The 27,971-nt window shown below is 39.8% G+C and overlaps 1 protein-coding gene across 3 annotated transcripts in view; it reads left to right on the top strand.

The window, feature by feature from the left end:
* Positions 1-27,971, top strand: part of map2k6 (mitogen-activated protein kinase kinase 6) — a 114,371-nt gene that overhangs the window by 73,225 nt on the left and 13,175 nt on the right. For 2 of the 3 annotated variants that reach the window (XM_003216980.4, XM_062970868.1), the window contains exons 4-10: positions 6,934-7,047; positions 12,728-12,847; positions 14,515-14,631; positions 16,008-16,059; positions 18,717-18,844; positions 19,681-19,758; positions 26,073-26,209. In XM_003216980.4, the coding sequence (XP_003217028.1) occupies positions 6,934-7,047; positions 12,728-12,847; positions 14,515-14,631; positions 16,008-16,059; positions 18,717-18,844; positions 19,681-19,758; positions 26,073-26,209 (746 nt within the window). The remainder of the gene's footprint in view (positions 1-6,933; positions 7,048-12,727; positions 12,848-14,514; positions 14,632-16,007; positions 16,060-18,716; positions 18,845-19,680; positions 19,759-26,072; positions 26,210-27,971) is intronic. The other variant, XM_062970867.1, reaches the window with a different exon arrangement.

Genomic DNA, 27,971 nt, shown 5'->3' with positions numbered 1-27,971 from the left:
CTCTCCCAACGGTTTCATGTAGATGTTAAATAGCATGGGGGATAAAATAGACCCTTGCGGGACCCCACAGGTCAATGGCCAGGGGTCCGAGCAGGTGTCCCCCAGCTTCACCATCTGGGAACGACCCTCCAGGAAGGACCGGAGCCACTGCAGAACCGTGCCACCGAGCCCCATCCCGGCGAGCCTCCCCAGAAGGATACCATGGTCGATGGTATCGAAAGCCGCTGAGATGTCCAAGAGAACCAGCAGGGTCACACTCCCCCTGTCCAGCTCCCTGCGGAGGTCATCCACCAAGGCGACCAGAGCCGTCTCGGTACTGTACCCAGGCCTGAAGCCAGACTGCGAGCGGTCCAGAAAATCAGTGTCATCGAGAAATTCCTGGAGCTGCGTGGCAACCACCCGCTCCAGAACCTTGCCCAAAAACGGGAGGTTGGAGATTGGTCTGTAGTTGTTACAAATAGATGGGTCAAGCGAAGGCTTTTTTAGTAGTGGTTTTACTACCGCCTGCTTAAAGTAGGATGGCACCGACCCCTGAACCAAAGAAGCATTTATTATGGTCACAAACCAATCCAACAACCCATCTTTGGCCAGCTTGACCAGCCAAGAGGGACAAGGATCCAGAGCGCAGGTGGTCGCCCTCACAGACCCAAGAATCCCCTCCACGTCATCAGGAAGAACAAGCCGGAAAGAATCCCATAAGATCGAACAGACAGGTACCTCGGTTACCTCCGCTGAGACCACAATTGAGCTGGAGTCTAGCTCAAGGCGTATCTGAGCAACTTTGCCTGCAAAGTGGTGCGCGAAATCGCTGCACCCAGTTGCCAAGTCATCGGGAAGCCCCTGGACCTCAGGAGGCCGCAGGAGCTCCCCCACAACTCGGAACAACTCCGATGGCCTGTTGGCTGCAGACGCTATGCGGGCAGTCGTGAAAACTTTCCTGGCTGCTCGCAGAGCCACGGAGTACGCCTTAATAGCGGCTTTAGCCCGTGCTTGGTCGGACACGTCCCGAGATTTCCTCCAGATGCACTCTAGTCCCCTCCTCCTACGCTTCATCACAGCCAACTCCTCGGTAAACCAAGGAGTCGACGCGACTCTACGCAGTGAGAGGGGACGTTCGGGAGCGATCGTGTCCAATGCCCTTGATAGCTCACTATTATAGCGATCAACCAGGACATCGACAGGATCGCCAGTCTCCAGGACAGGAAGATCCCCAAGAGACCTCAGAAGTCCATCCGGATCCATCAGTCTCCTGGGGCGGACCATCTTAATGGGTCCACCACCCCTGCGGAGGTTAGAAGGCACGGCGATACTTAAACAGATCAGATGATGGTCAGACCATGACAATGGAAGAATGTTTTGCTCTTCCACTCTGACTGTCCCACCGTCCACAACAAAAACAAGGTCCAAGGTGTGTCCTGCCTGATGTGTGGGCCCTGATATAACTTGAGACAGCCCCATGGTTGTCATGGCAACCATGAAATCCTGAGCTGCACCTGTCAATGTGGACTCGGCATGAATGTTAAAGTCTCCCAAAACTATCAGTTGTTGGGAGACAAGGGCCGCATTGGAGACCACTTCTGCTAGCTCGGACAGAGAGACTGCTGGGTCGCGGGGTGGACGGTACACCAACAGAATCCCCAAGCTGTCTCGGGCTCCCACCTTCAGGAAGACACACTCGAACCTCGGGGATTGTGGAACGGCGCATCTGATCAGGGCGATGGACTGCCGAAAGATCACCGCAACTCCTCCTCCCCGCCCCCCAACTCTGGCCTGTTGATGCACCCCGAAACCAGGAGGACACAGCTGGGTAAGATTCACACCTCCCAGCTCATCCAGCCATGTCTCGGTGATGCATGCCAGATCTGCCCTCTCATCCAGGATCAAATCCTGGATGACAGCTGTTTTACCATTGACAGATCTGGCGTTCAAAAGCAGGACCTTAAGGTTGGGGGGTCTGTCCTGAAGACTTTGTGCTTCTACCATTTAAAGTTTATCTTTCTTTTGTATTATTCCATGTGAATGTACATTTATACATTATTTGTTATTTATAAAGCACATTTTCTTATTTAAAAACACATAACAAAAATGGGGGGGAAGCTGGGAGCCTGAAATAGATTAATAGCATTTCAGTGAGAAAATTTGTTTTGGGATCAGAGCGATTTATGCAGAAGCATCATTTTCTTCATACTATACTCATCCCAGCTTTCCTCTTTCTCTTGATCTCTCTCCCTCTCTCTCTTCATGAAGCCAAACATGCCAGGAATAAAAACCACACAAAATCAACTAACCCAAAGTTCCTCAAAGTGGACAAGAATAAAGCGGACAGCAATCTGCCAAAATGGGCAAGAGCACAAGGCACGGAAGCTGCCCTAAAGCCCTGTACTTTGGTGCTAGTGCTCCCTCTGGTACTCCCTCATAACTCAAAATGCTGCTGTTATGTCAAAGCAAAACCTGGGCTGAGTAACAGCTTTTAACTCAAAATGCTCTTAAGTTGGGATGCTCTTAAGTAGAAGGTCCATTGAGGAAGTCCCCAAATTACAAACATCCGACTTACAAACTTCACATAGTTAAGAACAGGGCTGAGACAACAGGAAGTGAGAGAAATCTACCCTCGGAAGAGAAATCTACTCCTGGAAGAGCTATCATCGGAAAAAGGTTCCACTCAAGATTTATCCCCAATCGTTGTTTTGACATTAAGCCAAATATTTCAAAATCCTATTATCACAGGGACAGAAAGTGAGGTTAGGTTAAAGCTTCTGAACAGGGGCACAGATAGCAAAACAAATACCACAGTAGAGTTAACCCTTCCCTATATATAGCTGGAGTTGCACTTTAAAAATGTGCCTGTCCCAACTTACATACAAATTCAATTTAAGAACAAACCTGCAGAACATATCTTGTTCATAACTTTGGTACTGCCTGTATATTCTGCCACTTGAGGCTACAAAGCAGACATGACAGCATTCTCTACATCATGTAGTATCAAATATTCAGCCAAGATTTAATTCTAAATACTGTATAAACAAGTACCTCCATCTCATTAGTATGCAATTTTGCTTTCATCTTTAACAAATGGTAAAATTATATGTGTACCAAAGAAGTGCTTTAAAATCAATTTCTTTATGATTTATTATCAGCAAATGTTCAATTTGCATACCTATTTTATATATCTATATATCCAGGGTTACGTAAAAAATTCTTGGGCAAAATAGGATCATGACTAGAAAAGTTCTAAAAGCCCCAATCTAAATTATGTTAGCTTGCCAGACTGCCATCTGTTTTTGTTCTTGAGAAGCAAAAACAGTTGACTTATTGAAATTTCCTGTAATTACCTTTATTTGTCATGACTACAAATAAGTATTTTGGAGAATATTCTTCACTTCTTTTGAGAATGCACTCCTGTTGGTGAATTTCAAGTGTGTAAATACTCTTTGCTATAGATATCTATCTTTTCATAGTACTACAGCAAAGGTTGCTTAATTGTGAGCTAAGTTGTCAATCAATTTCATTTTAATATCTTAGTTCAAGGACATATGAAGGGTAGCTGTAACAGTTCAACCGATGCTGCAAGTTTATTTTATGTTTCATATATTTTGGGGGGTTGGGGGAGGGGAGAACATATGCTCCCATCTTCCATCCCTAAACGTTTTGCTGACTGCTGCTGATAGGTGTTTCAAGTTAAGCAGCTTCTGGACAACTACACTTTCTCCAGTCTTAGCTTGTGGAAAGTTATAGTTCTGTTTGCTTCTTGACTTAAATTCCTAATTTCTCACGCAAATGAGGCTCAAGGTAGCCAATGTTGAATAAAAGTAAAGTAAAGTAAAACAAGTTCAAGAACAAAGCCAAAATTGATTTAAAGGCATAGTTTAAAACACTTTAAAACACCAAGAACCAATGTAAAGGATTTGAGATCATATAAGACACAATTTTAAGAAGGTTTGTGTATTTTCAATAATTTAAGTTTTCAATCCTTGGTCTTGTGTGGTAAATAATTTGAAAACACCTGAACTATAGAGTTTTTTCCCCTCGTTCCTCTGTTCCATCTCAAATTCCAAACTCAGCAAAAGCCAGAATATTGAATTCAGAGTAAAACATAAAAAAATATTTAAACAAATAATTTGGGTATTCTCTGACTGCAATATTCCATCTAACCTGATGCAAATCCAAACAACAAATCAACCCTGTTACAAATTCAACAGGAAGGTGTATGTACAAAAATTAAATTGGCTCGTTCTAGGGTAACTCCTACTGCGTCTCCAAGTAATAATAACCCAGATTGCAAGGCGTGTAGCTTTTCCGTGGAAGGCTGTGGCAGCACCCTGAACTCTGCCTGCACAGCTTTTTATGTAACATCTCTATGGTGGCACCTGCTTACTGATATTAATAGCAGCGGTTGCTCAGTGGCAGTATGCTGATTGCTAAGCTCTGGCTTGCATTAGCAGCTGTCTACAAACAGTGTTGCGCTTCCTGGTGTAACTAATAAAGCTGGAAAGACTTGTTCCGAAGGCTTTAATTTTCAGCACTTACAGTGCAGTCTCAGTTGGTCCTTTGCAAGTACAGTGTTCCTTCACTTATCGCTGGGATTAGGTTCCAGGAACACCCGCAATAAGTGAAAATCTGTGAAGTAGGAACACTATATTTATTTTAATATTTATACATTATTTTAGTAGTTATACACCATTTTAAGTCTTTGTCAACCAATCGTGTGTTGATAAATCATCTCCTTCTCCTCCCGTTGCCGCTTGGGCTCCTTTTCTCTCCCTTTGGCTTCTCCTTCCCCCCTTCCTTAGGCTTTAAATTGTAATTTTTATTGTTTATAATAGTCTTTTAGAGTTTATTGAAAAACCGCAAAACAGCGAATCCACAAAAAGTGAACTGCGAAGTAGTGAGGAAACACTGTAGACTGAAATGGTGTGGATACCACTTCTCATGTATTAAGAAAATTGTGTGAGTTTAACTCATCAAATATATTTGCACTGCTTTTCTGTACAGTGAGTGTTGAGACACAAATGGACTTTCTGTATAATGCAGGAATGCCTTGTGTTTCATACCTTGTTGTTAGCCACCTTGAGTCCCTGAAAAAAAACCCAGATAAATAAATACGTAAATGTGTGTGCACTAGCTTCACAAGCAAGCGTTCTGCAATTGATGCAGATGTTGCAGTTAACAGCAACTTATTTCATTTTATAGGTGCTGTTAAATGAAGTGCTAAGTCTGAAGTGCTGATCTTTAAACAGAGGCTGGATTCCTCTATATACTTTTTAGTTTTGTATTTCTGCAGGGCCCTGGCAGCCCCTTCCAAATATATGATTCTCTGAATGCTAGCCACTTTGTGAAGGAGGAAGCTATAATAACCCTTTTAAGGAGAAAAAAATTGTGTTCTCAGGAGCATTAGAGATTGCAGTAATTAGACTGTGACACTGTTCATTATTTTTGTTAATGGAAGCATTGGTGTATCACAAATGTCTTCCATAGCAAATGGGGCAAGTATGGCAGTAATGCACATTGATAAAATAGGTCTTTAGATTCATGAGAACACATATCTCAGATATGTTGTGTTTTTATGTATCCATTTGTAACTTTTATAATGCACTCCTACAGTTGGAAAGGCTCCCAGAGTAGCTTGCGTATCAACACTTCCTACCTTAAAAAAAGCATACGACAAGAAAAGATATCAAGGAGGGGAAAGGAAAGGAAATACGTGACCTTAATTAGGTTTTGCTGGCCGATGAACCTGATCATTGAAAGATACATGCACATGTGTATATGACTTCCACATTGGACAGTTCTCTGAAGAATCATTGCTATTTTCCATGACAGCTTGTAATATGTCTTGCAACCCTTACAAAATGGAATAATATAAAAAAGCAGATATATATTGGGTTGACAAGAAAAAAACTATTGGAGAATCACAGATAGAATTTGTCATATGGTCAGAGAAAATAGAAGGAAGGCCTCTTCAAACAAGATCAATATGGTTTTGATATTTCCACATAGTCTGATTGTTTCAATCACTGGGATTCGAATTACTAAACTAAATCTTGTTCATTTTGAATGTCTTTCCCTTGGGGCATCCCATAGGACTGGATGATCTTTGTGTGCCTTGTGACACTGAATTCTGAAGATACTTCTTCAGGCTTGACATTGCTTGGTGGGATGGTTTCTCTTTCCAGAACCATAGGAGATCTGGCCGTTCTGTTACTTAGAGGAAATATTACTGCATGATTAGTTTGAGGTCCAGTGCATCTGGGTGGTGCAGCTATTTGACCCCTTTCTCACTACTCTTTCACCTAAGCTGTCATGTGTGAATATATTGGTGGGATGCTAGACCCATTAGCATTTTCTAAGCCTGCCAGAATTGGTATCCGCTCCCATCACATTTTGAGACAGGGCAAGAGAGCCATCTGGAGCATAGTGACCCAGTACTGAATCAAAGAAATGTCTGATGCAGAGTGCCTTTGTTCCATGAAAAGCAGTTTCCCTTTAGTTCCAATTAAGGGAGGGAGACACACATACACATAGAAACGTTCTCACAGGCATCTTCACAGAAGCAGCAAATGCTGCTTGTAGGAGTATTCTTGCTCTCTATGATCCCTCCTGCCTGTTTTATGCTTATAGAGGAGAGGGTTTGCTATTTGGTCTCTTATTTTCAATAGAAGTTAAGCTGCAAAAGGAAGAAGTTATATGTTAAAACCCAGCATGAGAAGTATGATCTCACACCAGGAAGATGAGGAAGGAAATTGAAACATGCCTGGGGAATGGAGGTGGTGCGGAAACTAGAAGTCCTACAACCTAGCCAGAATGGGGGAGTTGGGGGGGGGGGCAGGTTGAGGAGAACCAGAGCCTTTTCACACTCCAGTTACCATATTGCATTGCATACATGACTACACTTAATATTTCTGCTGACCATCTCTTGATCTTATTTCTTCACAGAACTTTGAAGTCAAAGCTGATGACCTTGAGCCAATATCAGAACTGGGGCGTGGTGCCTATGGAGTGGTAGAGATGATGCGACATATGCCCAGTGGGCAAATTATGGCAGTGAAGGTAAAGTGAGACTCTAGCTATTCTCTCTTTTTATGCAGTAATGCCTTCCAAATCACATACTCACACAGACCAACTCTGATAGATGCTGACCTGGGATTTGAGACGAATTAGTGACTTACATAGAAGAAGCATGAAATCTTGATGCCTCCAGATAAGCAAGGTCTAGTTTATTCATGAGATTTATAATAAATGAACTTAAGAACCAAGCTTAATTAGAGAAAACATCAATAGTTGGAAAATAATCCATCTAAATTAAAGCTGCGATTTACTGGTATCAGTGCCCAAAATGACATACTGTGGCCTTGCTTCTCATGGATTATATTTCCAGATCTTTCATTGCATTATTTTATTTCTTTGCTGGATTTGATTTTCATATAGGATTGGTTTTACGAAAAAGATGTGGCCATCCCACAATTCTAAGTTATCTCATAATGACTGTTGCTTGAAGCTCTTTGCAGCCAAATCTTAGAAATGGGGTGTTGGACTGTACAAATTGTTGGTGTAATGCAAACATTTCTTGAATATTTAGCACAATCCTTGTAACTTTTCCTGAAGCACTTTAAGTGAGGCCTGTATGTGGCGAATTCCTTAGGTTATTTGCATCTGTTTTCATCTTGTTTTGTGTGAACTGATGCTATTGATGTAAAAAGTTAAATATACAGGTATGTATATTAATATATCTTGTTTGCGTACTTTCTGTCTTTGGCTGTCTTTGGACTATCATGTTCCTTACTCTAGATAAGCCAAAACATGAGCAAGCCAGAGGCATCTCTCTCCCTGGTGTCCTTAAGTGCAGTGTAGAAGTCTCTAACCATAGTTTCTCATATCAGTTGAACCAAGTAACTATGGCAGTCAATTTTGGAATAAGCACCGATTTTAAATTTTAGACCTTGGTTTGTAATTCAGGTATACTGAAAGAGAAGAGGTAACAAGCAGAAGCAGGTGTCTTCTTCTTTTGTGGAACACATAGGAGAGAAATTATTTCTTTTTCCTAACTGCAATTTTCTAATTGTAATCTGTATTTATGCATGAATTGTTAAGTTGATTACTGTCTGCTCTGTTATAATATTATGGCTTTCGAATGTTTGTTAGCAATCAACATATGGTAATTCTTGTTTGTATATTCTAGAGCAGGGGTCCTCAAACTTTTGAAGCAGAGGGCCGGTCCACAATCCTTCAGACTGTTGAGGGGCCGAATTATCATTTGGAAAAAAAATACGAACAAATTCCTATGCACACTGCACATGTCTTATTTTTTTTGTAGTGCAAAACAGCAACAACAACAATGAAAGAACAATACAATATTTTAAAATGAAAACAATTTTAACCAACATAAACCTATCAGGATTTCAATGGAAAGTGTGGGCCTGCTTCTAGCCAATGAGATAGTCAAGTTAATTAGAATTGTTGTTGTTGTGTGCCTTCAAGTCATTTCAGACTTTGGCAGAGCCTAAGTCTAAAATTAATTATTTATTTACTGCATTTATTTACTACATTTTTATCCCACCCTTTGAGTCCCCTTCGGGGTGAGAAGGGTGGGATATAATGTAGTAAATAAATGCAGTAAATAAATAATTAATTTTAGACTTAGGCTCTGCCAAAGTCTGAAATGACTTGATATTGTATGTACATACAGCTGCTCTAATATATTATATTATTAGCATAGCACAATATTAGCATTATATATTACTATATGGAACTATACCACTATACTGTAATATTATATGTAATATATAACATATAATTAATATTATTATATGGTATTATTATTAGTATTATATTGTATAACATTATAATATTTGTTCAATATTATATGTATATACAATCTATATATATAAAAGAGTGATGGCATCAGGGCAGCGGACAAAACAACCAAACTACAGGCCCCCCAACCTTGAAATTTGACAACACAATCCATCATTCACGGCTCTAGGTTGATACAACAAAAATAAAAGAAAAGTAAAGTCCTAATTACAGGGAGAGGAATAATAGTTTTTATCCAATTGCTGCCAGTTTGAAGGCTAAGCTCTGCCCACTTGGTATGCTAGCAACCAACTCAGCCCAGGGGACAGGCACAGTTAGGCCTCACTTAGGCCTCTTCCACAGATTATCAGATTTTAACTGGATTATATGGCAGTGTAGACTCAAGGCCCTTCCACACAGCTATATTACCCATTTAGAATCTTATATTATCTGCTTTGAACTGGATTATCTTGACTCCATACTGCCATATAATCCACTTTAGTGTGCATACTAAACATAAAGACAACCATAAAACAGACATTCAATGCCACCACTACCTCAACAATTTCTCACCAACACCACCAGACAACGCCACAGCAACGCGTGGCCGGGCACAGCTAGTATATTATATTATTAAAAGTGATATAAAAATATTATATTATAAAACTGAGGGCAGGGGCCAGGTAAATGACCTTGGAGGGCCGCATCTGGCCCCCGGGCCTTAGTTTGGGGACCCCTGTTCTAGAGAAAAGAGCTAGACAAAAACATAAATAACCTTTATTCAGTAAAACAGAAAAATAGTAGAGCCAGATTTATTTTCCTATTTTATTTCATTCTTTGGTAGTGATTGTGTTTATAGTGTTACGTACTAGTAAGCACATATTTAATACTATCCCAGAGGAACTTCTTTATAACAATGGTATTGCACATTTTGTATAATGACATAATGGCAATTGTGAATAATGTCATAACATGAGAGAAAAGATCAAATTTAATATTTCAGTAACAATTTCTCAGCATTTTAATGTCAATGCTTCAGAAAACAAGAAAAAAGTATAATAACTATCATATTTCTGTTGAAAAAAACTTGGGAGAATTAAACTCGAGTGAATTAAAACTCTTTGAACACAAAGGGAGTGAATATACAAAACATAAAGAAAAATTCATGTTCCTTTTTTTAAATGTTTTGAAGTAGAAGATTGCTTAATACCAGAGCTTTAATACCCAGCCTGGACAGTGATTGCTCTGGCTAGGAAAGATTCTGGCAGTAGTAGTTCAAAAATACAACCATTCTTACTCTGTAATATGCAGTTACAAATATGTTACCTATCATTGTTAGTCCATAATTACTCCAAGAAACAAACATAGAGTGATTAGATATATTTTCCTGCTTTTGTCCATGATAAGCTTTTAAAATGGCAGCATGTTAATTCTAAGTTCCAGTGACTTTGACACCAAATTCAGGGCAAGTATTCAATTTAATGAATAAAAGTACCCCTGTTTTGTTCCCACAACAATTGTTAAATTTCCAGTTCTACCACAAAATCATGGTTAGATGGGTGAGCCTATAGAAGCCTTACATGCGGGGAAAGTTATAAGACTTACAAAAGGAAGCCATGAGGAACTGAGCAGCACATTTAAGACTGATTTATATTTTAGTATGAATTTTCATGAATATCCGTCCACCTCCTCAGATGTACTGAGGAAGGTCTTACAAGTTTGCATGCAAACCAGATGGAGAAATGTGCCAGCCAGTTTAACTGTTGTTGGCCTAGCACAGGTAGAATCATAGTTATTGCCAGACAAATCCTGGAGACTCTACTTCAATAATGGTTTTGCATCTTGATTTAAATTCTTATTTTTAATTGGATGTAAAATAATAAGGGTGTAACACTTTGCCATAAATGAGTATGATGTTGTCAAAGGCTTTTATGGCCAGAATCACTGGGTTGCTGTTAGTTTTCTGGGCTGTATGGCCAGCAGCCAGGCTTTTAAGCTGCAAGGCTGTTCGATGCTAATCAAGCCTACCAATTGCAATATTAACACTTGTCTCAAACAGACAAGATTTTTTTCTCCTACCCTGGACATTCTACAGATATATATATATGTGTGTGTGTGTGTGTGTGTGTGTGTGTGTACACACACACACACACGCACACGCATGAGGGTTGAATGAAAAGTAATGCCTCCACCTTCGTTACTTGGGTTTGGGTGGGAATATGTTAATAAATCAAACGCAGAAATAATCCTTAGAATGTGCTCTTTAACTCCCACTATTCAATTTTCCACATAATCACCAGACAATTTGATACATTGCCAACAATGCACAAGTTTTCTGAAGCCGTCACGGAAGAAGTTGACACTCTGTTTCCGCAACCAGCATCTCACAGTATCCATCGTGCACAGATCTTCCGATAGCCAAGCAAAGAAATAATGTGACCAACACGTTCTTGTGTAATGCTGATTATGCTTGAAATTTCTCTCTGAATGATACAACGATCGTCCTGAATCAATCTGTCAACGTTTTGCTTGTGAAACTCAGTGGTTGCTGTCACAGGACATCCAACTCTTTGTTTGTCACGCAAGTCAGATGTTCCCGCCTCAATATCTTTCAACTTATTCACCCAACAACGGACAGTACTCACATCAACACAGTCACTATAAACAGCTCTCATTCTCTGATGAATCTCCTTTGGGGTGACACTTTCTGCTGTCAAGAATTCAATGACTGCATGTTGTTTAAGTCGCATTGACCGACAGACTGCGCAGGGTTCTATACTTTGTACTTTAGCAACACAACAGTTAATGCTAAGGCTTCCCACCAAATGGAACTGTAGAGTAGAGTCTACTGAACAAGCCAGTACCTGCCGCATACCAGTACTGCCATCTGTTGAGGAGTTACGAAGGTGGAGGCATTACTTTTCATTCAAACCCCACTAGTTTCCAGCAGACTTCACATCCTCTGAGGATGCCTACCATAGATGTGGGCAAAACATCAGGAGAGAATGCTTCTGGAACATGGCCATACAGCCCGGAAACCCCAATGAGTATTATGTCTGTACAGGCTCTCCTGTCTGATCTGTGGTCACTTTTTATCATTGGATCTTCTTATTCACTTTATTCACATGAAAGTGAATGAGAAAGTCCTTATTTTCAGAGGTGCTGTGTATACAAGGAGCCACTGGTTTGAGGCAGGTAAAGCATAGATTGCTAAATCTGGGCCTTGCTCAGCAGTTGCTCGCCACCAAATGTTGTGCCATCACAATTTTGACAGTGGAAGAACAAGGAAAGGAAAGGAGAGTAAAAGAGAGAGCGAGAGAGATAAAGAAAACACTTCTGTAATAACAATAATCCTTTGCCCTTCTATAGCACCTCACATCCGAGGATCTCACAGTGCTTCCCTGACATAAATTACCCCTGTGAGGTAGGTAAGCATTATTATCCCCATTTCACCCAGGCACAAGGAGGCTTTAAAAATACATAAGCATATAAGGCATTGGCCTCTAGTTTTGGGTGCCTGTTATGAGACACTTGTAGCCTAAGCCTGTGTACATCTACTCAGAAGAAAGTCCCACTGACTTCACAGTGTGCATACAGTTGCAAGCACACTCCAGAGCTTTCATTGCACTCAGGATTAGAACTGGGAGTTAGGAGTCCTCGAGTCCACATCTCTGCTTACTTAGACAACTGCAACTGACAATCCCATTTTAGCTGTTGTAATTTTATTGAGTTTAGAGGTTTCCAGCTTTTAACTTCTTGGCCACGTTAATTTGTTCTTCACTGTTGGTTAAAAAGAACTGTAAGGTTTTTTATATATAAAAAAGACCCACTGAAATGTACTTTGTGCTTGGAGCCAAGTTGACGTCTTTCCTGTAGCATTTGTGCCCCATGAGTGGGAATAACAAGAGTAAAAATTAAAACAGGCTCTGTCTTCCAGAGAATCCGAGCGACAGTGAACAGCCAGGAGCAGAAGAGGCTGCTAATGGATCTAGATATTTCCATGAGGACGGTAGACTGTCCCTTCACTGTCACTTTCTATGGTGCCCTGTTTCGAGAGGTACGACTTTATGGTTTCCAGTTGATGTACTTCATATGTTTGCTCTGCAGTCTTACATTGTATATAGGAAGCTGTCTCTTCCACATTAAAGTCGATTGATTTGATTCCACTTAAATGATAGTACTTTGATTATATTCTAACAGCAGTGGCTGCATCCTGCGGAAATCTAGGGTTTGTAGTTTGGGGAGGCACCAAAACTATCTGGAAGGAAAATTTCAAGTCCCAGGATTCCAGAAAGTGGAGCTCTAGCAGCTAAAGTGGTATCAAAGTAATAAAGTTGTGTAGTACAAATTGGCAGCCTGTTTACTGTGGTCCCTTATAATGCAGATTAACTGTATTGAACTGTGTTGTATGAGTGTATAATGCCGTTTGAAATAGTGTGGGTTGTGACAGAATGAAATGGAATAAGGTTCTGTTCCCAGAGGACTAAAAGATAGGACCGCCTTCCTGTCTGCAAAGGTAAATAGCCTTAAGACCATGACTTTTTTTGGACACTCTCTTTTAATTCCCAGTTTTGGATGGAGGGATTTTCGGGTTGACTGGATTTCGGAAATAAGTGTACTTTTTCTCATTTGGCAAACCATTTTCTGTCTCTTTTCTCCTATTCCTGGTTTCACTTTTTCTTTTACCAGTTCATCTCCTGCCAACTGCTTCCTAAACTGTCTCCTTTCCCAATACATTCCTTAAAGTAAAGGCAACTTTTAATATCAAAAACCTGGAGAATAATGTTCCTTTGGCATGGAAAGAACTATTAGTTGAGGATAGTATCAGGCAAGACCTTCACATAGCCTTTCTGGAAATCGCTTTTGCTGAGCAAACCTGTTCCCTTTCCTCAGTTATTTTTGATATGTTATTTTGCCTAAATGCCAGTAATTATAGGGCAACTAATTTTTAAAAGTGATTTAAGTTATTAAAAAGATAACAACTTTTTTTGTTTTCATTGTTCAGAAATGGCAGAGATGACTGTCCCAAGTAGTCTTAAAACTAATGTAGGAATTTTGCAAGAAACCAAGTGCTACCTAAACATTAGAAAGATCTTTCTGACTGTAAGAGCTGTTCCATGGTTGCATAGACTAGTTCAGGCAATTATGGATTCTCCTTCATTAGTGATCTTTAAATGGAGACTGGGGGACTGTATCTCAGGAGTACTTTGACAGTATGACTGAATGGCAGGAGGTGGACTAAATAGTCCTTGCAGTCCATTCCAACCCTATGATTCTAGGAATTTTGAAAACAGAAAATTGAAATTTAATGCAGTAAATTAAGAAAGATAAAAAACAAAGAGTAGATGAAACCATCCCTCCATCCTTTTCCATTTCCCTTTAGCTTTTATATGTAACATATCTAGAAATCTTGAACATTTCCCCAGATGCTATTGTCTGTTTTAGTTGACCTAATAAAGATATTGCCATAGTACAGATTTCAGCTTTCAGCTATTCCTGTATAATGTCAAAACAGAGTGACTAAAACCTAGTCTGCTGAATCCAGAGTTGTTCTGAGACACTGATAGACATATTCATGTGGAATATCAGGCTCCTATATGTGGTATAAGAGATATAAGGAAAGAAGGGCAAATGAACAAGGAACCTTTGGATGGCAGCGTTCTTAGTTTTGGTGATGAGGTGACTTTAAAACCAATGTTAATGTTTACCATTGCATTTCTCTAGGGAGATGTATGGATTTGCATGGAACTCATGGACACTTCACTGGACAAGTTCTACAAACAAGTCATTGACAAAGGCTTGACGATTCCCGAGGATATCCTAGGAAAAATAGCTGTTTCCGTGAGTGCCTCTTGGTTTTCATCCTTGTCCAAAGGGGATCTAACACCTCTTTTCCATCTTTGAGTCCACATCTGTGAGTCAGCTGTTCATGTATCATGTTTCAAAAAAAGATGGGAGAAAGAATAGCACTTTAAGGGTTTGTTCTTAGTAACAGGATTTTGCCTTGCACTTTATCTACTTCCTGGCCCTATGATATTCTGTTGCACTAGTCTTGCCTGGCAAGGGTTATGCCTATCCTGAAACCCTGGTCATTATATCTTGGCCCTGTTGATGGAGCATATTGTAACTGGATTTTTAATTTTTGTGATTGTTTTGAATTGTATATTCTTGTTTTATGTTTATTGTTTTTACTATGTTTAAAATTTTGCATGGTTTCTTTTTGGCAATTGAATGTTTTGCCATGTTTGAAACCGCCCTGAGTCCTCTCAGGAAGATAGGGTGGTATATAAATAAAGTATTATTATTATTATTATTATTATTATTATTATTATTATTATTATTATTATTCATGAAGATGTTCCACTGTTTGAACCTGCCTCCAGAGATTGGTTTTTTCCCCCCAAATCTTTTTACCAATTGAATAGTTTTGGTGGTCATCGACCTTTTGAAGGGAATAGGGATTTACAGATAGCAGCGGAATAGGTGTGAGAGTTTCAGTTGTAAGTGTCCTTACGGTTTGAAATTTTAAACAAAGAAACACAAAAGCAAATAGATGGGACCTTATTATTTTCTTTTCTTTTTTTTGGATTGAATTGGATGAAATTTTCAGACATATTACAATTTTAGCCTAGTTAATCAAGCCTAGCTTTTCAGATAGATACATGCAAAGGTTGATTTTTTGGAGGGGTGGTGGGATGGGGGTTCTGTTTTCCCTGTGGAACTTTTAAAAAATCTGAATCCCTCCTTCCACTCAGTGGAGGAGATATAGTAGGAAACAATCATAGGGAACTTTTTACTGTTTTAAATGCTATATTTTCCTCCTTAAAGGATACTAAGGTATGTTGAAAAGAGATAACTTGCATTGAGAGGGACTTCCAACCTTTCTTGGGATTTAGCCATCCCAATTTTCTAAATAATGGATGTGTAAAGGGTTTTTTTATTATTATTATTCTGACCCTTGCATCAGTCTTTATCATTTGAGCATATTATTAAGTGCGGTTGGCAGAGCCCAGGAAAACATGATTCATGGTAATCACTCTGGTGCCAGACTGCAAGCTCAGCACTCGCTTGCCTGTTAATTGCTGGGATGCCCAACCTAGACTGTCTCCACCCCCAATTAAATGTTAAATTATGAACTTGAGGCCTGGACTCCAAGGAAAAGAGTGTAATAACCCTGCCTCAGCCAATGAAACTCACTCTTGTTTTTTTTCCCCCAGATTGTAAAAGCATTAGAGCACCTGCACAGTAAGCTCTCTGTAATTCACAGAGGTAAGTGCAACCAGTATTGCCTACTGTATTTGATTCTGAAGACTATTGAAGAATGCTAGATTAAAAAATTGTGCTTCAATAATTGTAAAAGTATTCTAGAACCAGTGTGGTGGTGTACTGGTGTGGGCGTTGAATGATGAATGGAGACTAGAGTTAGAATCTCTAGTCAGCCATGGAAGCCCACTGGGTGGTCCTGGGCAAGTCACATTATCTTAGCCTTAGAGGAAGGCAAAGTGAACTGCCTTCTGAACACATTGTGCCAAGAAAATTCTGTGATAGGTTCACCTTAGGGTCATCATGAGTTGAAAGTGACATGAAGACACACAAGAGCAGCAACAACAACAATTACACCAATTTTATCTCTGTGGACTTAGAGAGATACCAATACCGCAGCATATGCCAAGGATCCTGTTCTTCAAACACAACTCAAGAGAGTGGTTTTCACAGATAGTATCAGGGTTGATCTTGGGAATGTATTTTGGTCATTGTAAGTAGGAATGCGGTTCTTTCCCAATTTCTTTTTGAAGCAGGTGACAAATGATGTTAACAATTATCTTATTGCTGCAACAACATTTTTGAAAGCTGCAGTTTTCAAAGATTAGTTAAAATTCAGGACGTTGTTGTTGTTGTTGTTCGTCTTCAGGTCATTTCCAGCTTATGGAAATCATAATGGCGATCTTATCATGGGTTTTCTTGTCAAAATTTGTTCACAGAGGATTTAATAATAATAATAAACTTTAGTTATATCCTGCCACCATCTCCCATAAGGACTTGGGGCAGCTTACAAAATAACACATAGACAGAAAATGCAATACAACAACATATAAAATCAATAACACATCAAATAAAACTGAACATATAGAATTAACAAAAGCAACCTCTATTCAATATTTGCCATTATATTCCTCTGGGGATTTCCATTACTTGGCAATGATAAAATCTGGGTCATAATCCAATGCTCAATCCACCACATCAAATTGGCTCTCTTGCTTTACACAAAAGTAATAGTTGTTTTGCACATTTTTTGTGAATTAGGATTGCACAGAGTGAATTTCTACACTGAAATCCCCAACTCCAGGATCTTATATGCTGAAAACACTATTTTCTGTACAAAAAACTGTTTCCTATGCAGAAAATGTTGTCTGCACAAAACAACCACGTGCAGATAATACATAGGATAAATCTGAAATTACAAAGATTCTTGGCAATCCAGGATTCTTCTCATCAGAGTTTCTTAAAAGCAACATGTCTTTGATCCATTTTGAAATATTACTGAAAATTCCTCTTGTAAGCATATATGTTCAGTACTTTGCCCCTAGGTATGATATGAATAAAATTATTCTAGTTGTGAAGACTACTGAGGTGCAATGAGTTGCATCCAAAAGTGTGTGAAAACAAAACTACTTATGCAAAACAGGTTGAGCATCCTTTATTCAGAATTCTAAAATCCAAGAAGTTCCAAAATCAACGTTGTCCACATAGGTGGATGAGATAATTACTTATTTCATTTGTTCTTTTTGTCTACCAAAAACTTGTAAGAATTGAATTAAAAACGTTGAAAAATCTGGGGGGGAAATCCTGAATACTTTTGGTGCTAAGCATTTTGGATACATGAAATAAGCTCAATATGTATCTCTTTCTCAACTTTTCTCTCTTCCCCTTGCATTTCATGGAAAATTTTACCAGAGAGTCCAAGAAATCCCCTTGAACAGTGAGGTTTAAGAGGCAGGGGTTACAGTAGTGGTTTTGATGGAAGGGAGATAACCTAATATCAGGGCAAGGTGCTGTGTGCTCACCTAATTGTGCATTCAAATTACTATATGTATTTTGAACATATATGCCACATATTGTTAGGGATCTTATATGCTGCCTGCTGTGATATGTCACACTCTAGGAATCTACTTCTACTGACTTTCATAGGAAGCTCTTTTGGCGTCTCTAACTGCTGTAAAAAGTTTCTGTCTGTTCAAAGTGGCGAGAACATTGATGCTGGAATTGGCGCAGACATTATGCCAACATTCTTCACTGCCATTAACAAATCACAAGTCAACACTGGGAATATATGTAAATCTCTACTGCTCCTTCTCTGCCTCCAGCAAATTCCTTGCCTTGGTGCTAACCACAGTTTCTGTTATTCTAGGAATCTAGGAATCTCTGGGCATCCTTCACCACCACAGTGTCAATGTGATTCATCTCTGGCGCTTAACATGATTAAGAGAAGGATGCATTTTGTTTTAATCTGGAAAGGAGAAGGACTCCGGGAGGGATCATATATTCCCATGGTCCATTTACCAGTTTACTCATTATGAATGTATTTCCTCATATTGAATGCTATCCTATAGAACTGTCCAATGGTTTTGAATAGAATCAACACAACGACATAGGCTAGAGCGAGGTTTGGGAATCCACTGATCAGCAATTATGGTACTTGGCTTATTACTTTGGTAGAGCAGGCCATTCTCCTACTAGTCTAGGGCCTGAAGGAAGAAATTATTTACCTACCTTTTTCGAATGTTGGGATTAGCAAGAATATGATCTCTACTGCTGGTGCCCTCTGGTGGAAGCAACCAATTTCTATTGGTGTCACTTTTTTACTTTAGCCCACTGCAAACAGCTTGATAGCAAGGAGTGATGGTTTCTTTCTCTTCCACATGTAGATGTCAAGCCCTCCAACGTATTGATCAATACACTGGGACAGGTGAAGATGTGTGATTTTGGAATTAGCGGTTACCTCGTTGATTCGGTGGCCAAGACAATGGATGCTGGCTGTAAACCTTACATGGCAGTAAGTGCACAGAGCTGGGAAATCTTCAGTGCGCTTTCAGCACAACTCTCCATAGCAGGAATGCAGCAGGGCAGAAGTTGTTTTTTAATTTGTTTTCAGCACATACTGACCATGTAAAAGGAGCATCAGTAGTAAAAGAGAGAATTCTGTCCTGCTCTTGGGTATTGCAGTGGAAAAGTCCCTGTCTCTGGGAAACGCCCAGCATACTTCTGCCCAGGAGAACTTTGCAGCAGGGATTGCATAAGATAAGGCTGAGAATCTGTCTTATTGCTTCATGATAGTTCCATCCAGTGATATTGATACAAGTTATAATTTCCAGGTTTGGGATATGACTTAATACAGCTTGAAATGTTCCACTGTACCAATTAAATGTCATTTCTTTGAAAAGTTTGTAGTTCAGTGTGATTAGTATATATTGTGATGTAACAGGGTCCTCCCAACTCTTAAGATGGGGAATGTCCCCCTGTCCCCCGTCAACTAACTCCTGAAAGCATCACGCCCGGACTAATATTGACCAAAATGGCTGCTGTCCATGTTATCCAAGCAGCCACTGTCTGTCTGGTGTCTCCCACCATGATGTTACAAATTAATCAAACCTATCCTCTTTTTAAAACAAAAAAAAACTAGGTTAAGACAACACAGCACATAAAAAGACATTCTTGAAGATTTTCTCCTTGGAGTCTCTCCAAAACTTTATAATACTACTCATGAGAGCTGTGCTTAATTTCACTACATGCTTGTAACAGCTGAGATCTTCTCCCTTCCCTGGATCCCAAAGTAAGAATTTTAGGAGAGAAGCAACTACATATCAATCTATCTGTCTTTTATTTGTCTAGCCTGAAAGAATCAACCCAGAACTAAACCAAAAGGGATACAATGTCAAATCTGATATTTGGAGCCTTGGCATCACAATGGTAAGAACAAATCACATGAAGGCTGATCTAGCTGTATCTGTTGAGCCCAGCTTTGGAAGAGGGAGAAGACAAAAGGAGTCTTTACACTTAAAACTGAAAATATGTTTCAGATTGGGGCCATCCAAATTAAATTTTTAAGCAATTTGGAGCCTTTAATTTTAAACTTACTTATTCTATTGATTGACGAAAATATTCTTACCCTACCTTGTATCAAAATATCTCAGAATTTGGCTTACAGGTAATATAAAGTTAAAGGTAATATAAAAATATATACATTAAAACAGCTGAAAACTATTTCAATAATCTAAGTAATTAAAATATAAACATGATAAAAACTTCAATTTTAACAGTTTACGCAATTACAAACTATAGGTTTAAGGTTGTTTTGACAAAGTGATGAGCCTCAAAGGACTCTTCCACACTATATGCGAGAATATAAAGGCAGAAAATCCCACAACATCTGCTTTGAACTGGGTTATCTGAGTCCACATTCCAATTTTCTGCCTTGATATTCTGGGATATAGGGCTGTGTGGAAGGGCTCAAATTTAGCAAAAATATGAAGTGTAGAACATTTTGTGAAAATAAAGAGGATTTTCAGTATCAGGCTAATTAGCTCTTCAGTGTCCTTGTTGAGCCTCATTGATTTCTGGACAGTTGGAAATTACCACAAAAAGATGAATTATTTTTCATATATCACTTGAAGTTGTCTATGTCTCTCCATGTCTCATGGAAGTCAGGAGGAGATTCAGTTCACTTTGTAAGAATGTGTTAAATATTGAGGCAGGGTTTATGTGGAAGCATCCAGAATGATCTAGTAAATTACCCTTGATTCAGAGTTCACATGTTTATTGTAACAAACTGAGACTTTTACTGAGACTGGATGAAGGTATTGTATCCAGGCTTTCACATCTTCTAAGGGTCCTTCCACACTGCCATATAACCCAGAATATCCAGGCAGATAATCCACAATATCTGCTTTGAACTGAATTATCTGAGTCCACACTTCCATATAATTCAGTTCAATGTAGATTTTATGCAGCTGTGTGGAAGGGGCCTAAGAATACACTCGTTCAAGGAATCTTTGAAGCTTTGCATCAGCTCATATGGAATCTCGGTTTTTGGGAAAAGGAAGAATATAAAAAAGTGAATAATAGTGACAGTACATTATAATTAACAATACAGTCATATTTTCTCTGGCTTATAGCTTGGATGTTGTCTTAGAATCAAAGTGTGGACCAGGATGCTCATGTTTCAGCTGTGAGCAGGAATGCAATTGCTCAGCTAAAACCAGTGTGGTAGATGTCATATTTGGCTACAATAACACATGGTTTGATTATATCCTACTGTAACATACTCTGTGTGACCTGCCATTGGAAACTGTCCTGAACTTCAGTGGGTTCAAAATGCTGTAGCTAGAATTCTGACTTGGCCCAGTTGTAGGGAGTACACAGCTCCCTTGATAAAACAGCGTTACTGGCTACTGTTTAGTTTCCTGGTACTATTAAAAGTGTTGATAAAACATATAAAGGCATATTTGGCTTGGATCCAGACTGTCTGAAAAGTTTTATCACCCAGTACAAATCTGCAAGAGTTCAACGATCTACAGGAGAAGGCTTTTCTCAGTTCCACCACCATCACAGGTCTGCTTGACAAGGACAGGAGAGAGTGCCTTCTCGGTGGCTGTTCCCACCCTTGAACTCACTTCCGTGAGAGGCAAGTAAGAAAATAATTAACTCCTAAGTGAAAAATAGTCCAGTAGATTGAAAAATGAACTGATAAAAGTCTGTAATATAGGCTTTGCTCAAATTTATTATTATTATTATTATTATTATTATTATTATTATTATTATTATTATTATTATTATTTACAATATTTATATTCCGCCCTTCTCACCCTGAAGGGGACTCAGGGCGGATCACATTGTACACATATAAGGCAAACATTCAATGCCATATAACATAGAACAGAGACAGACGCAGAGGCAATTTAAACCTCCAGCTTCCTGAGGTTATGCTTGATTCTGGCCACAGAGGGAGCAGCTGCTTCATCATCCACTGTGATGGCAACTTCCTCATTCCAACGGCGGCTGGATGATTTTTTTTTATGGTGTCATAAATTAGCCCCCTCACATATAAGTGGTACCTAAATTTCCTACTTGATAGATGCAACTATCTTTCGGGTTGCTTAGGTCAGCAACGAGCAGGGGCTATATTTTATTTTTAATTGTCGGGTGCTCATCCCGACACGGGCTGGCCTCAAACTCATGACCTCTTGGTCAGAGTGATTTATTGCAGCTGGCTGCTAACCAGCCTGTGCCACACTTGGGAAGTGTTCACAAGTCGAACACTTTCCAAGCGTTTAGGACTGTGTGATGTATTTTTGGATGATGCGTGCAGATCCCAGTAAGATGGCCATTTGCAGTTGACAGATCATAATTTAGTCAATGTTTATTGTTTCCAAATGCCATCTGGGATCGTTTGACACAGCACCCAGTGTGCCAATTACCACCAGGACCACCTGTCCTGGTTTCTGCCAGAGTCTTTGCAGTTCGATCTTGAGGTCCTGATAGCTGCTGAGTTTTTCCTGTTGTTTTTCATCAATCCGACTGTCACCTGGGATGGCGACATCAATAATCCAATCCTTTTTCTTTTCCATGACTGTGAGGCCTGGTGTGTTGTGTTCCAGAACTTTGTCAGTCTGGATTCGGAAGTCCTACAGTATCTTTGCATGTTCATTTTCCATTACCTTTGAAGGTTTGTGATCCCACCAGTTCTTTACTGCTGGGAGGTGGTACTTGTGGCATAAATTCCAATGAATCATTTGGGACACACAGTTGTGCCTCTGTTTGTAGTCTGTCTGTGCAATCTTCTTACAGCAGCTGAGGATATGATCAATGGTTTCATCAGCTTCCTTGCACAGTCTGCATTTTGGGTCATCAGCTGATTTTTTTATCTTGGCCTTAATTGCATTTGTTCTGATGGCTTGCTCCTGGGCTGCAAGAATCAGGCCTTCTGTCTCCTTCTTCAGTGTCCCATTTGTGAGCCTTAGCAAGGTCTTCTCCTTATCAGCTTTTCCTTCAATTTTGCCAAGGAACTGCCCATGCAATGCTTTGTTGTGCCAGCTGTCAGCTTTAGTTTGTAGTGCAGTTTTCTTGTACTGATTTTTTGTCTGTTGTGCTTTGAGGAGTTTCTGATTTTTGACTCCAATCAAAGCAGGTTCTTCACCTTGCTTTACATATTCTGCCAGGGCATGTTCTTCTTCTTTGACTGCTTGTTTTACTTGTAAGAGTCCTCTGCTACCAGATCTTCTAGGCAGATATAGCCGATCAAAATCGCTGCGAGGGTGTAGTGAATGATGAATGGTCATGAGTTTTCTTGTTTTTCTGTCCAAATTGTCCAGTTCCACCTGTGTCCAGTTTATGATGCCAGCAGTATATCTTATGACAGGTATGACCCAGGTGTTTATGGCCCTGATGGTGTTGCTACATGTTGATATCAGTGCTAAAAATTCGGACAGTGTTAGTCAGAGACTGGATTTCCATTTCAGTTTTCCCATACAGCTTCAGGTCATCCATGTACATCAGATGTGAAATTTTGTGAGATTTCTTGGATGTTTGATAGCCGAGGTTTGTTTTTTGTGAGATTGTTGATAGAGGGATCATGACAATAATGAAAGCAGAGGAGACAATGAGTCTCCTTGGAAAATTCCTCTTCTGATGTTGACAAGTCCATAGCTTTCATTTCCAACAAACAGTTCAGTTTTCCAGTGCTCCATCATGTTTTCAATAAAAGCACCAACGTTTTTACAGATCCCAATGGCGTCCAGGCACTTGATGATCCAGCTATGTGGGAGTGAGTCAAAGACCTTTTTGTAGTCAATCCACGTCATGTGAAGATTAGCTTTTTGGCTTTTACAGTTCTCCAGAATCATTTTGTCAATTAATAACTGGTCTTCTGTGCCTCTGCTTTTCCGTTTGTTGCCTTTCTGTTCATCTGGCAAGATGTTTTTTTCTTCAAGATAGTCCTGAATTCTGTCAGCTATGATACCAGTCAGTAGTTTAAACATAGTGGGTAGACACGTTAATTGGCCTGTAGTTTCCTGGTGCTGCTCCTTTTGCTGAATCCTTTTGTATTAGATATGTTCTCCCAGTTGTTAGCCATTCACTGATACTTCCTTTTTGCAGCATCTCTTTTAATTGTTGGGCCATTTTTCCATGTAAGCTAATCAGATATTTGAGCCAAAATCCATGCAGTTGATCACTACCAGGCGATGTCCAGTTTTGACTTTTTGCACTCGTTTGCTGATCATTTCAGTTGTTATTTCCATCTGTTCCATTTTGTTCTGTCAGAATTTTCCTTCAAACTCCTTTATCCACTCAGCGTTTTTGTTGTAGTTATTATTATTATTTTCCCAAAGTTCTTTCCAGAACTTAGTTGTTGCAATTTTCTCAGGCTTTTTGGTTACTGTGTTTGTTGTTGTTGTTGTTGTTGTTGTTGTTGTTGTTGTTGTTGTTGTTATCCCGCCCTATTTCCCCAAGGGGATTTGGGGCAGTTATGAATGTTGAATATCCTGAATGTACCCTATGTGCAGTGCTTGACTGTGAAATGTGTCCTGCAAAAGCAATCACTCTCCAGGTCGCTACCCTTCATTCTTATTTTCTCTTTTTTTTCCCCTTTACACATCTTTTACTTGCCTGCAGTACAAAAATTGTGTTCAAAACAAACTGAAAAAGTTTCTGTTGGCAAGTCAGCATCTTTCTCTAGGGAATGGGTAGTCCCCTCTTCTTGCAACATTCTTCATGGGTTGGGTGTGGGGAGTCTCTCAGAGAAAGAGAGAGAGAGAATGAGAGTGTGCTGTGTGTCCTCCTCCCTTGGCACAGAGGTCTCCAAGGAGTCTGATGAGTACATGGCCCAAACCAGCAAAACTGGCCTCATAGACTGCTGTTTTTAAATATTCCCAGAGACATGCTGTCTCCAGGGACCTGTACAGGCTGTGCCTTAGAGGCACCCAGAGAACCAAGCATTTCCAAGGAGGAATGGAAGGGAGGAGGGAGAGGGAGTCGAAGGGTGGCAGGGCGGGAACTACACAGTGAAGCTTGAGGGCCAAAAGCTGAAAAGTCAGTGCAACTTCATAGGTTTGTCTGCAGGTGGCAGCATATGCCAACATTAAGAGGAACATGGAGAGCGCTCTTTGAAAAAGTATTTTAGATATCCCTTTGTAATGCTATTATTTATTAGAAATACTCACTGTTTGCTCTTAGATTTTATGAATGGTACTATTAGAAAATGCATATTCTTACAATGGGACCTTTTATAAAATCGTACAGCTAATGGCTCGAGACCCGGGACCTATCACATTCGGAAATATTCTGTTTCTGAGATAGTTTAGGAATAATTTTGAACGGGTCCCATCATATGATGTTTTCCCCAATCCCGTCACTATTCCGTTGGAATCCATCTGCAAAGTGCCGCAGAAACAGATTATTTGCACACGGAATTGTAGTCATTTTTTTTTGAAATACTACAAATTCTTCCACTGCTGGAGCACTAATTTTTTGTGTGTGTAATAGGGAAATCTGTATGCATCCCATCAGCAACTATACTTTTTAAAAGGTCATAGAGTGATGTAGGGATGTTTTGAATGGATCGGGAGGAGTCAGCCTTTCATGGTGAGATGAGTCGAAGTGCAGTATTTTCACATCATAAGAATCAGGTGTAATGAGGAGAGTATGCCTCCCATCTCAGTGCACTTTGCATCCAGTCCTAAAAATATATGGCATGAATACTGATATAAACGGATTATATCCCAATGTGATAAAGTCTCTGGTCAGGCTACAGCTCCCATCAGCTCCAGGTCTGGTTGTCTGCAACTCCCATCAGCCCAAGATCTGGCTGGGCTGGAACTTGTGGTTCTCCTCCTAACTGTTCAGATAGTTCAGACTTCTTGTTGGGATTCAACTTCCATCATCCACAGCCTACCTCGTGAAAGGGTAAGGATGGTGGGAGATGCAGCATGGCAAGTAGACTGACAGCCATGCTTACAGTTGTGGATGAGACTCATTCATCTCTCTGAATGTGACTGGATTCCAACTTTCTCTACCAGCACTCCCACCCAAACCCTGTCAGTATTTTAAGTTGGATCATGATGTGTGTGTGTACCAAATTTGGTCCATCACGCCATGTTAAGAGCCTTTGTGATCAGACATACATCATGAATACTATTCATGATGTACAGATTAGTATTAATGATTATAGCAGTAAAAAACCCGAAAAGAGTAGTACTGATTCCACGTAATCTCTTTTCCACATCCAGATCGAACTGGCAATCTTGCGGTTTCCATATGACTCCTGGGGGACGCCATTCCAGCAGCTGAAACAAGTAGTGGAAGAGCCGTCACCGCAGCTCCCGGCAAACTTCTCAGCAGAGTTTGTTGATTTTACCTCACAGTGGTAAGCACTTTTTCTCCCAGCATGTGCTGGGTTTTGTGTAGAAGGTTGGTCTGGAAGGTTACATCCCAGATGGGTCTTATTCTACTGTATCTGGGACTTTGACAAAAAAAAACTCCCATCTAAATGCTTTTTCTCAGGCAGCAGAGTATTGTTGCAACCAGTGCTTTTGATGTTGCAAAGTTCATTGCAATGACTAGTTTATCAGGACTCCAACCTGCTGTTTACATCACAAAGCTTTGACATGTGTGCACGTGTGTGTGTGTGTGTGTGTGTGTGTGTGTGTGTGAGAGAGAGAGAGAGAGAGAGAGAGAGAGAGAGAGAGAGAGAGATTTCACATGTCAAAACTCTGCTTGTCTGAATCGGCTCTTATAAAACCTTTTTGCTCTGATAAAGAGCATCTGCACAACCAGTTGAAAAGTGAAAGCCTTTTAAAATAAAAAGCTCTTCGTCTCTGATGAAAAGAGAGCAGTGAGGAAGGAAAAGAGGTGGGGAGCAATGAAGGCCCCTTTTACACTGCCATATAAAATCCAGATTATCCGCTTTGGACTGGATTATATGGATTATAGACTCATATAATCCAGTTCAAAGCAAATGATGTGGATTATCTGCTTTGATAATCCAGATTGTATGGCAGTGTAGAAGTGGCTGGAGCCTTCCATGGAGGAGTATTCCACAGTCTAGGAGTGGACACTTTCCTAATCTCCAAACTGTTTTGACTTTCTTATCTCATTTATAAGGGCATGATCTTGCTCTAGTAAAGTACTGGAGGCAGTAATTTTGAAAAAGTTTATTTTACAAAGTTGAGATCAAAGGACAACCTTTGTTTTTGCACTGAATCTGTGCTAAAATTAACTTCTTATCTATGTACTTTCCCCCTTAGTTTTCCTATATTCCTTAGTATTGATTCCTTAGTATTGAGTGCACATTGTTGGGTGTCTGTTTTGTATAGTTCTTCCTTGCAGAGGCTTGAAAATGTATGTTGTTCTTTTGAAATAACATAGTTTGAATTAATTGGGCCCTGGGTTAAGACAAAAAACATGCAGTTCCCTCAGGGTGTGAATGCTTTATGGAAAACTTGAAACACCCAGGGGGCAAAAATGAATGTATTGTGCCTGTTTGGGGTGACAGTGTCTCCTAGTGGTAATTTTTTGCTAAGACGTAATGATAAAATATTGAGCTCTTGAGAACTGTCTCGTGTTGCAGTGGGAGTTCTGAATGGCAAAACACATCATCCTAGGAATCAGGTTGGTAGGTAAAATCTTTGAAGCATTGGGTGAATGGTACTAACTGTTGTTGTCTTCCTTCCAATTGTAAGGAATAAAATAGAAACGACATATGAAGTGTTCTTCAGAGAACACTTATTATTTTACACTCCTCATTCCTGCTTGGGGTGGAAGGAGATTTTTTCAACAACCTGCTTGCCCATGGCTTAGTGTCATTCTCCACTGGAGAATCCACTTGCATTTCCTTTCAGTCTTTCTTTCATATCAGATTATGGGATTTTGTATTATCTTCCCAGACTGAAATCTGTACACAATGTAAAATGATTTTGTTCCCTAATTTGCATGCTTTTTTCCCCAGTTCACTTCATATAAGTATTTTCCCCACTGACTGAAGCTGGTTTGTGCATATTTTTCAGTTACCCTCATTTTAGTCATTCACATTTAAAAACGTGGATGTTGTTTTGCTTTTATTCATAACAATGCCTTTTAAAACTTTCTCAAGATGAGGAGTGTATTTCCTTTCAATAAAATTGGGGAAG

The sequence above is a fragment of the Anolis carolinensis genome, chromosome 2 (genome assembly GCF_035594765.1).
Source record: "Anolis carolinensis isolate JA03-04 chromosome 2, rAnoCar3.1.pri, whole genome shotgun sequence".
Lineage (NCBI taxonomy): Eukaryota > Metazoa > Chordata > Lepidosauria > Squamata > Dactyloidae > Anolis > Anolis carolinensis.
This window is presented reverse-complemented; position numbering and strand designations above follow the sequence as displayed.